The following is a 15,078-nucleotide window of genomic DNA, read 5'->3' as shown; positions in this document are numbered from 1 at the left end:
CGGTTAGTCAACCAGAACACCGCAAATAGTATAGATTTACAATCCTGTTAGGTCCTGATGAATTGCCGCTTGATCAATGTGACACATAGGCAAGAAACATGTCGACCACATGAAGTTTATTTATTTTACAGAGTTTTATATAGCGCGAACTTGACCTGAATCGGGTATCAGAGCGCTTTACATAGCACCAGTTGCGTTACATGAGGAAACATTCATTTTTTCTTTTGTTAGGCACGGGGAGATTAAGTGATTTGCCCAGAATCACAGGATGTTCAGCGTCATTGCAGAGACTCGAACCCAGTTCCCCAGATTCGAGGTCGACCGCCCTAACCGTTAGGCCAACTCCTCTCCCCACAACGACACTGGTCTGTAGCAGCTGTTGTCCTGTCTACTGGCCATCTTAAACACTGGCACAATAGTTTCAATTTTCCACTAATTGGGGATTTGAAAGATGCTGCAGCATTTAAAATGTTGGCGATCAAAGGGGTCCATAGATGGATGCTGACCTTGTAAAAGGTCCAAGCGCACCCCATCTGGCCTAGGAGTCTTATTAGATAGGCTATTCAAGATATCATTAGAGAAATCCTCGCGTGCAAAAGAATTCTCTAAAGAAAATCGTTGGGTCTCTTCTACAAAATCTGCCATGGCATTATGTCCTATTGAGTAAATCTGCTTAAAATGGGCCACCCATCTATCCGGGTTGATGTTATGAAATGGCCCATAGGGTAAGGGTGCCTGTTTAATGTTAATCTCCCAAAAAACCCTTATGTCTCTGGCTTTGCATGTAAAAACTATGCATTCCTATGTTTTCTCCTTTACTGTTAATTTCCTGGTCGTAATAGCCTCTTTATATGCTAGCATTGCTGCTGTAATACTGTGCGGATTCCTGGGGTGAGCATTAAGGATTTCTCAGAGCCTACAGGTAGCAATCAAATTCTTTGTCAAACCATCCAGATTTTCGTACCATTCTAGATACAGAGAGATCTAATATAATTGTTCTGGTGGATTGGTTTAAGATCTGAAGAGCATCCAAGTTATCAATGGGCAGAAGGCTGAGAGTTATAAGACAGTCAACTAATATACCTAGATTCAAAGCAATTAGTGAATGCATCAGGGTAGGAATATAGATTTCTCTACATTTTATCCGGAGGCCCTTGTCTTTCTTGGACAGGCTGGTTATTACAGGGGAAACAGAGGAGTGGGAACAGTAAGGTAGACTGACAGTGAACTCATTGGGGTTATGGCCACTAACAATTTTCGGTCAACCCGCCTCCCACTGAATGAGCAAAACGTTACGTTGTTGGATATGAAAACAGCCAATAGTTGAACTATGGCCCCCAGCCAACAAAAGCATGGGGCAATTTCGATCACACTGGAGAGGCTGAGTTGCACAGGGCTTTATACAGCCTCCACCCCTCTAAGATCAGGTGATTTAGTACAGATTGGCACATTGCTTAGCAAAAAAGGGTCAGACACTGTGGAATTAGAACCCACTTTAGCATTAAAATCTCTACCTAATATAACATTAAAACAATTAAAGAGACTAAATAACCTGAGTTTCAAGATTGACAGCACTTGGAAAGAAACGATGGATGGATCAAAAGGATGATAAAGTGATTGGATCATAAAAAATTGGTAACAACGATTGATGGATTAAAAGAAAAATTTGGATGGATTAAAATACATTACATTGCTTTAAGACTCCGATATGGAACATGGATATAAAGGATTCATTATTGGCAAGAACATTTATTAATGGATAAAGGACTAACCGAGGCATTAAAGCAATAAGACATTGGTACATGAACAATTGGACATTCTCCATGTTAAAAAATATGAGATTTGAGAATAAATGTTTTTGAATCAAAGATATTTGTTTGGAAATATTGTGTATATTTGTAGTGCCCCTTACAAGTGTGAAAGCACTTGATAGAGTGTCAGCTTAAAATCTAGATCATAGACAGTGTTATAAAAATTGAAAAGAAAGAAATTAAACTTATTGGGTAAAATAGTCCACAAAATCTGGATCCTATTACAGTTATGGGTAAATCGGAACAATCTTAAAAAGCTTGGAGATATGAATCATGACAGCAAGACTCTCAACCCCAATGAAGCAATGACTGGAATAGTGAAACTCTCAAATCCATCCCAATAATATCCTCAAGGGCCCAAGATTCTTGTAGCATAACTATGTCAAACTGAGTAATAAAATCAATCCGCTCTGGATCCAGATGTTTGGCCCCAATAACCGGGAAAGTTTTAACATACAAGCCTTAAAACAGACCCTTGCTATGGAACCAAGACGCTGATGGGAGGGCTGGACATGGGTATCTTAGCTACATCTGTGGATAATTAGGTCCTCTGGGCGTCAATCATTACAATCCAGGTCCGACAGGAGGAGGAATCTATTAGAAATAGGAACAACTGGTCTAGCAGGCTCACAAGTCATTAGTTGGCGGGGGAGGGGTCTGTGATGCCCAGGCTACATCCTGGGTTGCAGATGCTTAAAGAAAAAAAACGAATGGGAGAATATTAATAACATTGTTCCAGAATTGCTTCCTAGCATTGCTTGAGATCAGGCAGCAGGCCAGATTTAGGTTGTTGCAATTAATCATGCTTGACTGTGGAGCCAACCCACCCAACTACCCTCACAAATAGAATGTCATTATATTCACTAATGTTGGAGTATGAATTATGGGTCATCCAGAGTCGCATCTTATTCTTAAGTTAGGAGGTAGATTCCTCTATAGAGGGGGCCATGGTTGGTAAACCCGTTAGGATAGCAACATACGGACAACATTCTGTGGGAGATTTAAACATGGCTGGTTAATATCACGCTGAGCATGGGCTCTAATATCCTGATCAAGGGAGACATTCGGGTCCTTTGACGCTCCATAGATGCCCCTCCCCCTTCTCAGAGGCACCAAAGTACCCCTTACTTGTGAGCTAGGGATCTGGACACCCGTAAAGACAGCGTCAACTTGAGATAGATGTGTGGCCGAACTAGGGGCGTTAACAGCTGAAATCCGACCCAAAGCCCCAACCAAGCTAAGAGGTTCTATGTAGGAAGAAATCGAGAGAGGCCTTCTGGTTAGCATGCAACTTCATTAGTTCCTGAACAACATTTTCCAAGCTTCGCAACCAGTCCACCAATGGAGTAACACAAACAGAGCTAATTGATTTAACTGGTCTAAAATATGGTCCCAATTTCATTCACGGATGGTGGAGACGGACCAAGATGCTGGAAGACGGTCACAGTGTAGTGTTTTTGCCTGGATTCCTTTGTGCGCAGGCTCTGGAATTGCTAACTCGCTTGCGTTGGCACTTTCTTTTAGTAAAGGGCCCACAGTCACTAACAGCAGAAATAGCTGAATCATTGTGCACTTCAGTCGGTGGAAAATAAGCTTGGGGCTCAGAGTCATTGGATTGTGGGCTGCGTAGACTGAAAGAGTCACTAGTCCCTTGGCATGTTGATGTCCTAACTGGCCCCGCCGAGGACAATTTAAGTCCTCCCCGTTTCTAGAGATAGGCATCTCTACTGAGGTCTATCGCTTTGGAAATCACCCAAAATGCACAAGTCAAAAAGGAATCCAGCGTGCTACCATGGGATAGTCTGGCATTAGCATTATCTTTGGCCCCGGGTAGTTCATGTTTGCCCATGTTCCTCCTGGTTTAGAGCCCAGCTGGTTATAAAGTTGATGTTCAGAGAGATAATTTGGACACCACTTAAAAGATAACAGATTCCCAAAATGGTGTGCCCGATATAACCTCCACTAATACTGGCTCACTCTATAATGAAGTTAGGCCCAGGACCCTAGAGGGGTAGCCCTGCCCAGCCTCTTCCGCTGAAGACAGACCCGCTCTTGGCCTTGTCTTCGGCCTGACGCATCTGGCGCCCACGGGAGTCCGTTGGCACTCAATAATGCAATACTATTGCTCAGCCCCGCCTACTGGGCCTGGCAATGAGATAAGGGGCGTGCAGTAGCTACCAATTATGTAGCACGTCGTGCTCAAGTCCTTTGGCACTTAAAAGCACGATGTTGTTGCTCAACCTCTCCTCCCAGGCCTGGCAATGAGATATGAAGCTTAAGGCCCCCACCAACGATGTAGTGAGTCCTGCGGAAGTCATTTGGTGCTTAAAAGCACGATGTTGTGCGGCCCATCCTCCCGGGCCTGGCAATGAGATTTGGGGCTTGCAGCCTCCCCCAACGATGTAGTGCTTCCCGCTTAAAATAGCAGGAAACCAAATCAGAAGCATGGCATACCCTGGCTATTCTCAAAGACTTTTTTCTGGCACATGTCCTGCACATTCACCGCACAGTTCACAATGAACTCGGGGAGTGAGATGGATGCCGTTCAGATGGAATTACTCGCACTGGTAACACTGGCTCTGCAGAGCGCTGCCAGAAGTGATACCCAGAATGATGTGCAGACGAGGAGGAGCTTCATCCTCCCGCAAAAGCAGCAGGGAAGACCAGGGGAAGCGGCTCCATACCAGTGCCCCCAACAGCGTATGCTACGAGCTCTTGGAATGGGTTTACAATTAAGGAAATCCCATTGCAAGTTGACTGCAATGTGCACAATCCAATAGGATTCACCTGATGGTGTGCAATCTATTTTTTCAGAAGATCACCAGTGTCTAACATCTGATGATCGTGTAGGCACTGGAGATGCAATAAATATGTCATTATATTATGAAGTATGTATATTCTGAAACATCTTTTAAGATGCCAGAAACGGTCAGACTCCTCTCCAAAAATTCAACTTACAAGTGCTCTTCAACTTGGACTGATTGGTGTCACTTTAAAATGTTATAAAATATTTTGCAAGGTTCTAAAAATGCTTCGATATTTAAAACAACCAAAATACAATAATTTGAGAAGAAAACACATTGAACATTTGGTTACACCACGACTGTCGACCCTTACCCTTAGAACGTGTATTCTAGTATTAAATTATCTCGACTCAGGTATATAATGGAACCTACTAAATCAACTGTAGCTCTTTGAGTCATTTTTAATTATACAGTGCCACGCGTCTACGCAACTGAGAATCATTTGCTCAGTATACTAGAGTGAACAAGTGGTTTATTTTTTTCAGGTAATTGCTGCATAGTTAAATTACAGGTTGCAAAGTCGTGTGTATTTATTGTTAAATATTTATTTTTAATCCTGATGAAGCCATTGATTTCATGAAACATGCGTTGTTTCGTCAAGTGAATGATCGCCTATGATGGTTATGAATGAATTAAACAAGAAGTGAAACAAATCGAGAAATAAAGATCAATAAACATAAAAATTTCTATACGCCTTCAAGTGATCTTTCCAAAATTCGGAGGACCCATAACAATCACATCTTTTTCACGTATTCTTGAGCTACACACTATTGAGACCTATAGTGTTAACAGTGGAAGGCTTAACTTGTGCAAGGCAGCTATTCCCCTACCCTTCCCTTATAACGAACTGAATTACAGAACTACAGAATAAATATACAATATCTAGATGAGCAAATAAGTCATTTTGTGCTGCTACTCAATGATGGTATACAAAGATTATAAACTTGCTTACAATGGGCACTATTCTTTCCCAAGCATCAAGAAGGCACGGAGACAATGCGGCTTTTTAAAAAGAATTACATTTAAGATAAAGTCCATCATTGTACACAGGGGATCATCTGAGGTATTGGGTCATCCTATCTAAAATTTCAGGAAAACGAGTAAAGATAATTATGCAAAACAAAATAGTTTTAACGGCTGAATCGCTTAAAAGCCGACTTCACCCTTCCAGACACATTGAATAACTAATAAAAATCAATGATGAACCATCGCAGGCTGAAACACTGATAGTAGAATTATCGCCACTCTAACCTTTTTGGACTTGACAGCACCGTTTGACAATGTCAACCATGCCAACTACCTCAAACAGGTTATGGAGATGGGACTCACTAACCTAACGATGGCATGGATAAAATATTCATTGTCAGAAATAACTTGATCAGTGCCCATACCATTGTATGCCTCTAGTCCATAGACTGTCTTTTGTGGTGCTTCACAAGAGACCTCCCTTTCACCTGTCTTATTTAAGGTTCACCTACTATGATTGTTGTCAGTGTTTCTGTGAGTGTGCGCAGATGCCACCAATTTCCCCTTGGACTTGGAGATCAATCCTCCCATCAATTCTAGACATGTATCTTACCCATGATAAAAGGAAAGACAGCCACTTGAATGTGAACTCTGAAGGTCAAAAGACTATCCTTCATTCTTCTGAATTGGGCCCTTCACTGGGGAACAATGTCCAAAACATGGGCTTCAAACTGGATGCACACGTGGGCTTCAAATAGGAGGAAAGCATTTAATGTGCATCCTATCTGAACACCCTTTCTTCAGTCTGTAACTACCATTACATATTTCTCATAATTTACTGTAACTGTACTGACTATAGGATGAACCTAAAAACACACCTCTTTTCAGTTTTGCTGTCACTCTTGCTGTCATTAAAGCGGAGTCTACATGCACTCAAGCCAATTCAAAATAGATTAGACAAAGAAGTATGCGATGGATCCAAATGACAAAACCCAAAAGTCAAACACTTTGCAATACCAACAGAAAACAGGCATGGTTCAAAATCACTTTATTTATACTGTTTATTCCACAGGGGTTAACACTATATTACTTTAATCAGCAAACATAACATATGCAACATTAAAAGGGGCAAAATGAGATATCCAACTAATCACCATTAATCAATATCGCTTTAGATTAGCTAGTCAACCATTTACAGAAGTAGTTACCAATAAGTAGGATAAAGAAAATTGAAATCTAAGAGTTCAACCTGCATTTTATTTGATTTAGCAATTTGGTACTGTAAGGAATGTTCTGCATTTGTGGCAAAATTCGTACTTTTGGAATTCTGGAGTGGTGTTGGTAGTATGTGACAGCCAGATTTTTATGAATACTAAAATGCGTAAATACTTCTGCATTTAAAAGTGGAACCTGCTGTACAATTCTACAATCAGAAATATAGCTTCTTTTATACCCTTATGCCCCATTCTAAGCTGGATAGCATTTACTCCTGCATTTGGCAGGAGTAAACTTTTGAGTTACAAGGATGAGATGACACCAGCATATTAGTGGTAAACGCCCACATATGTAAGACTGTAAGCGATCACAGTCCTTTGCATGTGGGTCACACAGAAGCGGTCATTCTCCTGTAATCATTAATTTGTGAATTCAGAAATTCAACTTCAGGCAGAATTTTCATGTTAGCAAGCTCCATTGATAAGGGTAAATTTACACCATTTGTAAACAGTGAATCATGAACATGATTATAGTCCTGCAGTTTATTTTCAACCACTTGCAACTTAAGTATGAAAAAATATTTTAAAATCTGGCATTAAGCATTCGACAAAACGAAATGAGATGTTTCCTACATTATCACAATCACAATATGGAAACTCATGCCCATTGAACCTAAAATACTAAGCCATTAAAAAGTGAAAAATCCTATGACTAACTAAATAGACATGTAACAAGAGATACTCATATACCCGATTAAAGAATTCTACAACAAAAAGCCTGCATTACATGTAGTCTGGGCCAAATTCAATTAATCGGTACCAAACGACGTCTTTTCTTCCAGTTAGAATCAATAACATGTTTCCAAAAATGTCGACATTCCCAATGCCCCTCAAAAAACATAATATGCATGTGCAGTTTTCCAAGTAAGTAATTAGGCAAAGAAATCGAAGAACACGCTCTGTAAAAAGCCCTACCGTTGAATGGGAATTTCAGGGGTACAAAAATTGAAGTTGTGGGAACAAAACCGAATGAATTGCTAGAACATAACATGCAAGCACTCAGCCTCAAACCGTAAGCGCTCAGTTATACTGCTGGCAAGATGCCACATCAGCACACACCAGGATCCTGTATCAGAGTACACCAGGATCCTGTTGTAAAGGCGCACAAGGTCACAAAATGACTTTGGCATAATGCCAACAAAAGCGACAAGGATGGTAATAGTATCATAAATCAGGAGAGAAAGTTTATTTTTATACGACTAATGTTTCTTAACCAGATGAACAGCAAGCAAATACATTTTATTGTTTGAAATGTATTGATGTCAGACAATTTTCGTTTCCGTAATTTTACCTCTATGGTTAATGGCTCTTGAATAAGGTGTTATGGTTTTACCAACTCGCTCCAACCCCAGCATCTATTTGCTTCAGCACACATTCTTGGATTGAATGCTGGACACCACTCAGTAACAGTAAACAAAACAGTAGAGCTATGCTAATAAAGAAGGGGATGTAGGTGTACTTACACTTACTGCTTAAAAAGTGAAGATAGTCATCAAAAAGCCAAGAATGTTTAGAACAACCGGGACAGCGATGACGTCAGGCCTAGTCAGCCTGAATATAGAAAAGCACAGTGAAAAAAGGCAGAGTTCAAAAAGGTTCTAACATTTGGATGCATCCAAGATATGCAGGGGTCAAAACTACTGTCCAAGCATCAAAAAAGTAGAGGCCGCCGCTCATGTGTGGCTTTTAAACAGAGGGAAAGCAAACCTACCAAATAAACATTTTAAAGGCTAAATACCAAAGGTTCCCTGTGACTGATTGACGTGGTGACTACCAACTGGGCTTCAGGGAGTAAGCTGCAATTATTTAACGAGCGAAGTGTCTGACCACATAAATAAAGAGTAGCTTATTAATTATATTGACAATTCAACTGTAAACTTTAGAAATTCGAATCGTAGATGCCCTTCTTATTTATGATAGTAATTGCCCAGACGGGTATTTCGAAGAGAACATTTTCAAGCAAGGGTCTCGAACCTTTTCTTTAAGGTGAGCTACACTGATGAAAATCGAACGGAGCTACTGACTTTGAAAATTGTAGCATTGGAGACTACATCAGAGGCAACCACAGAAATGGTCATATCTTGTTAGATTACTAAAAGTAGTGGACACCCAGAGGTAGGTCACAACATCTGAGCAATACCAAAATATATCCAGAATATTGACTAATACAATGCTGTGAAGGTACATGTATAGATAAGTATTCTAGACTCCACATCTGTGTACCTCTAATATATGTAAATCTAAAGGGTAAATAAATGTTGACTTAAAAAAAGCAAACTACACTTACCTCTCTATATACTCAACTTCATGATATTGTTTGTGGTAGTCTATATTCTGGATACAATGTATTAAATGCTAAATATATAAAATTCAATTCTGTATGAGAACACTAACCACAGGGTTACTAACAGCACTATCAAGGAACATGTTATCATAATGAAATGCCTCTACATGCCTAATGAAATAGCAACACGTGTTCACCCACACAAAGGATATACTAAAGGCTATAAATCTCTGCAAATCAATATTAACTATAATTCAAAGAGAAGATTATATATGTTTTTGATTTTCAAATCAGTTTGATTTCAAACCTCCGCATGTTAGTTTAGCAAAAAACAGGATTTATTTTCTATCAAATATGCAATTTTCAATTTGGAGTAACACACTAAAAAAAAGTGTCCTTTTCTTGCAAAGTGACCTTTTTAAATATGGCTACAGTAAACCCTCTGAACTAACCACTTTGCTGAGTTACGCTTCAGGGAGTTACTTCCAGGGTACAAGCGAGCAGCTACCAGTAGCTCCAAGGTACCCGTTCAATCCCCGTTTTAAAGAGTATTCAAGCTTGCAAAGAGAACCAATCTAAGGACTTAAAATGTTCCATTACAGGCTGCTAGTCATTTAAACCAGAATATCGCTGTGACGGATGTGCATTTTAAACTGCGCAGCAGAGGGGCCCTGTGTTAGCATAGCCTGCCTATGAGTTTACAGGGCCCCATCACTACCCAGAGATCTCTCTCTACCTGTCAAGAAAGCAGTACAGCTATTAGCAGAAGGCCGAAGGGACGAAAGCTCCAATGCGAGAGGACATTTCCAAATCACCAACTGCGAGTCTGGCAATGTTCTCCGTTGGATGTTTATTGACACTGGTGCTCCAAACAATACGGTCAATAGAAAATATAGCTATTGGAGCCTAAGAAGATGAGCGGTGTCCGGGACTGAGACCCTGCTTTGCCTCACTTTTATTTGATGCCCTTTCTACCCAACAGTTCTGAGGACGAAGCTGCAAATTAGTAATGGTCCTTAAGCAGCATGCCACCAATGTCAGGAAAAACCTGCAAAGGACCCAGGAAACTCTATAAGCCACCTCACACAAATGCTGAATTAGGAGGCGGAGGGGCGTTAATAGTGGGAAAACAGCCGCAGCTGCCCCCCCCCCCCAAAAAAAAGATGGCGAAAGCAAATTATTTAAAATTCGATCTGAAATAAATAAAAAAAAAAAGGTATACAACATTTCGGAACAAGGTATAGAGACATTAGTGTTAAAAAAATGCCACTCCAAAGTAAGTAAACGATCATCGTGTGTTAAAAAAGCTCGCGTATACTTGTATGTGAAGGGGCTTTTAAAAATGAAAGTGTTGTTGGCAAGGCCCCCGTTTTAGCACTGTAGTGTACTTCAAGCTAAAAGGTGCCACTATGTCAGTAAAAACCGCTTGGAGTATCCTGTGGTTTTTCTATTATTTTACATACGTTTTGGAACACATGCCACAGGATGTCAAAAGAGCAGGCATCATAACAAGTTAATCACTTCTTGATGAGGCCATAGCACACCGCCACCTTTTCTAGTAAAGTCTGAGCAAACATAGAGCCAACTATTCCTTGAACGACAGCTTATTTTTCAACGATTATTAAATGCATCTCCAACCTGGATTCCTTATACTGCTACTAATTCCACATACATAACCTAGGTAGTGAAATAAGTACGGGTATCTGCACAAAAGAACAACCAAGTAATGTAATAACAACTATGCAATCGCCCGGAGTTCACATGAAGGTGGAGAGAGTAGAGAACAAAAAGGAACCTCGTAAAATGACATTACACTCAAGAGGGGCATCACCGAGCCAATCGAATTTACATGTCAATACCTCACCAGCCCATCGTTGGCGTTAGTTAACATTACAACCGACAGAACAGGGACGCCCGGAAAAGGCTTAAGCGGGCAAAACAGATATAATCGGTGTTTTTCAGGAAATGCTTTCCGGCAGCGTGGACCAACAAAGTTTATCAAAAATAAGCATAAACCATATCCTACTAGATTGCTACTGTACCGACACAACCTCTGGTTGAGTTCTTCCATAGTATTTACAGAAAATGGAAGCTTTAATAACGCTCCCAAAACGCAACTGAGGATTTGATAGTACCACATAGATCGTCATGTTATGTTACCATTAGGACCCCCGTCCCCTCCTCAATGAAGACTGGAATGCATGACTGTTTCCTTATTGCGTTGCTCTCCCAAATAGTTCAGAAATCCATTTTCCTCACTGCATTTTACTTGGGGATTGAAATTCACTTTCTAACGTTCTATGAAGTGGATGGCACAATATTAAGGTCATAGGCAACATGAAAAGTTGTGTCAGCAATACACATTTCACTCTTACTTTGGACTAAACTTTAGACATTAATGTAGTTACTTTTATACCTTTTAAAATAACTTTGTTTTCCTCAACATGTGCATTAAAAGCATATTGCAGCCTTCTGTCCCATTTTGGAAGGGGGGGGGGGGGGGGGGGCGGGAGTTGGACACTTTAAGAACAGACCCAAGGCCGCGTCGCAGTTTAAAACTCGGAGAAACCAATGTAAAGTTTGTGATTTTGCTCAGGAAGTCCGACAATACAGCTCGTTTTCAAAGTGTATGATTCTAGAAAAAACATCTATGGGCTTATTCAAACACAGTACATAGGTGTTCAACCCTACCGCCCCACTTTAGACTGACATGTTGGGATTTCATGGGTTATCCAAATCTCACTAAGAAGGGATATGGGGCGCAGCGGAAGCTGGAGAGCTCGCGTGGAGAGTGGTCATTTCTCGTCCTACGAGCTTTAAAGGGCAGAGTGAACGAGCGCTTTTTCAAGGACTGCTCAGAGCGAGGCGGCCCACGCAGCAGCAAGAAGGAGGCCTGCTCGGGGCTGCGCAGTCTTGAGCCTCACCCTGCCTACCAAGAGACTAAGCGCGGCAGAAAGGAAGAGGGGGCCATCTGCTCATACTATAGGCGGCTGGCAACTCCCCCTCACCTAGCCAGGCCTCTCTGCCCAACGGCTGGGCCAGACCGCGGACTCTTCCACGCAGCGCACCCTCCTCCCGAACAGCGGCGCACGCCAGCTCTTTTTTTTATGAATGGAAAACGCTGTATGCAAATGAAGGCGACTCTAGGAAAAAAAATGGCCGACGCTTGCGCTTCCATTTGACGCGGGGGGAGGGGGGATGTCCCGAGCCTCGGCCGCCGCACGCTCGACAATGCAGGGGGGCGGGGAAGGGTCAGAAACTCCAAAGTGTAAGGGAACACTGTTGACACCTAAAATCTGAAGGGCCCCCTGTTAAAAATGCTCCTGCTAGGGGAGGGTGCAGCAGAGGGGGGTGTCCCTGCCGAGACCGGGGCAACCCCGTTAAGTCCTGGGTAGCGACTGACGTGTAGGCGCCAGCGCGAGCCCTGCAGAAGTAAACACGGCGGCAGGGGGGCGTGCAGCAGCTCTTGTGAGCCCCTAGGGCTGAAATCTCATGCACCAACCACCTACCCTCACCCATAACACACAACCCATTCCTGCCCGAGTCCCCAACTCACTCCTCCGGCTGTTCTTCCTCGTTCATTTTCCTCCTCAGCGGCGGCCCGCAGCAGCGCCCTGCGGCTCCGCGCTCCACATCTTCTTGGTCACATTCTCGGACCTTCCTCAACTTTTTATTATGTTTCAATAGTTTTCCGGGGGGATTGTCCCAAAAGTAAAAGAAAACCAAGGTGTAACTGCAAAAGAACGGCCGTCCCGAAGAGTGCCGCGCAGCACGGCCTTGTAGAGCGCCTCTGCAGCGAGCTCCCGCTTACAGGCGCCGAGTGGGGAGCTGGGAGGGAGGCTGGCGGTGGCCCCGTCCGAGCCCCATGGCTGCAGCCTCAGTCCATGTTGGATTCTCACCGCCGAGGAGAGGAAGTGGGGCGGAAGCGATGACGTCATCCTAGCAACCAGCTGCCAAGCTGCAGCACTGGAGGGAGGGGAGAAACCAGACACCGACAGCCGCCCGCCCCTGCCACAGCTCAGAGCGCTGCCAGACTAGTCACTAGACGAAAGACGCACAGCTACTACAATAGCATAGCCATACTCGAGCACATGCATTCAGCCTCTGCCGTACCCGACCGCACTCAAGCGGTTCATAGCACCCGGCAGACGTTTCAAGTTAGGGATCCGGGGCAGCATACCAGTGCTGACTGTGTAAGGTGAAGAAGCCCCAAGTTTTATCTAACATTTTGATATTTTGTCACTTCATCGCCTTTTTTAAAACCCACAATTCAAATGCAGGCCAATTTTAAATACAATATTCTCTCTTTCTTTAAATCGGGGTGGGACAGAGAACAGGCCCGGGCACCAAATTAAAAGTAATTAGGTAAGTATGTGGCCCATGTTTGCAAATTTGTTCAGTTTTGAGCTTGTAAAGACACGCTTTATAAGTATTTTGAACGATATGGAAGACTGCATGGATTTTATCTCGCTGCCCGCATTGTTTGTTTTAATATCGGGGAAATCGACATTAAAATCTGACCAAGCAGATCATAAACCAGGGTTAAAACCACCAAAAACAACCCATACTTTGACATGTCAGACCAGCCCTACGGGCCCTGCCTGATTGCCACAGAGTCCAGCCCGACCTTACTAGTTTCAATGCCAAAGTGATGGGAAGAGCATATAGCTGCATCAGCACTTGTGAAAGACTGAGTGCTTAACGTTTGCTATGCATTGCACCCTGACGTCCAAATTGACATTTTTCTGGTTTTGAAGCCAAGGCCCTGAGCTACTATACTTGTAGACTGCTCCTTTACCTTTGCTGAAGGTTGACGAGAATAATTCCCCGATATGGCACGTGTTTCAGGTGAAAGGAGAGCTGTCACCTTCACGCAAAAACCAGCCATGGACATTTTTCTTCTGGTGCTTAATGTGGCAAGACATTTGGTGACCAGCTGTTTCTGCATTACCAGTCTCTCTCTGTTGATTTGCTGAGGGAGGAAGATGTTCTATTTAAATTCTATATAAGACCACTCATAATTATACACATTTCAACCACAAAAAAAATATCTCTTTTGCAAAGACGCAACATGGTTATTTCAAATGAAAAGAAAATGCTCTATGAAATCGTTTTTGCTAATTGAAATCCTGAAATTCCAGATTATACGTGGTTAGAGAAATAATATTACATCACAAGGCAACTTTTCATGGCGCATCTCCTAGCTGTATTTCGGCTACAATCTCCTGATGCACTATGGCATGGTATTAATTTATTTTGGACATTTAAAAGACGCAGAGATTTTATTTTTGCATTTAAAAGAGGCAGAGCTTGTTGCCAGGTGGCCACTGTAGAGAGCGGGTATTTCAATGTTACTTGTTGTATTATATATCTGGATGCAATGACCGAATTAGCAAAATAAGTCAGGCGGCACACTATGCTAAGCAAAGATTTGTAGCTTGCTTGTTTTTATGCCACTCCCCAAGGCAATATGACATTAAATTAAGCAGTGCTCCAATTTGCTGAGAATGCAAACTTCCATCACATCACCTTGATTCTGTAGTTCTGTTAATTTAATATGCAAAATTACTGTATGAAAACCCTTGATTTATTGAGAGCTTTTATAGTATTGACTCTGTATCATCCTATTTTTGATTTTGTTATAAAACTCTCAACTATTCTGCTGATTTAGAACTGATTTATTGATTGGGCCCTATTAATTGTATGTATTCCTTGATTTGTGTATGTGCTGGTTAGGTGGCTTGACTTGGGGACACCTTGCCTCAAGAAATTAAGGTTTAACACCATCTCGGATTGATTGATTAGTGGGCGTACTGATTAAGGTAAATTTTGGGGTCTCAAAATTGCAAGGCCAGCAGTGGCTGAGCTACCGGTCTCAGTCAACAGCTGTCCCATCGTTATCCTCTGGTGGGGACCGGTGTCCCTCGTAGGTGAACAAT

General features: G+C 42.2%; 1 protein-coding gene across 2 annotated transcripts in view; it reads right to left on the bottom strand.

The window, feature by feature from the left end:
* Positions 1–13,064, bottom strand: part of SPRED2 (sprouty related EVH1 domain containing 2) — a 256,129-nt gene extending 243,065 nt beyond the window's left edge. For both annotated transcript variants that reach the window (XM_085612517.1, XM_085612516.1), the window contains exon 1: positions 12,696–13,064. Coding sequence is in view for 1 of the 2 variants with exons in the window: in XM_085612516.1 (XP_085468642.1) it covers positions 12,696–12,721 (26 nt within the window). In the remaining variant the exon portion in view is untranslated. The remainder of the gene's footprint in view (positions 1–12,695) is intronic.
* Positions 13,065–15,078: the final 2,014 nt, after the last annotated feature.

The sequence above is a fragment of the Triturus cristatus genome, chromosome 6, assembly GCF_964204655.1.
Source record: "Triturus cristatus chromosome 6, aTriCri1.1, whole genome shotgun sequence".
NCBI classification, from domain to species: Eukaryota; Metazoa; Chordata; class Amphibia; order Caudata; family Salamandridae; genus Triturus; species Triturus cristatus.
The sequence above is the reverse complement of the archived record's forward strand: the minus strand, read 5'-3'. Positions and strand labels throughout refer to the sequence as shown.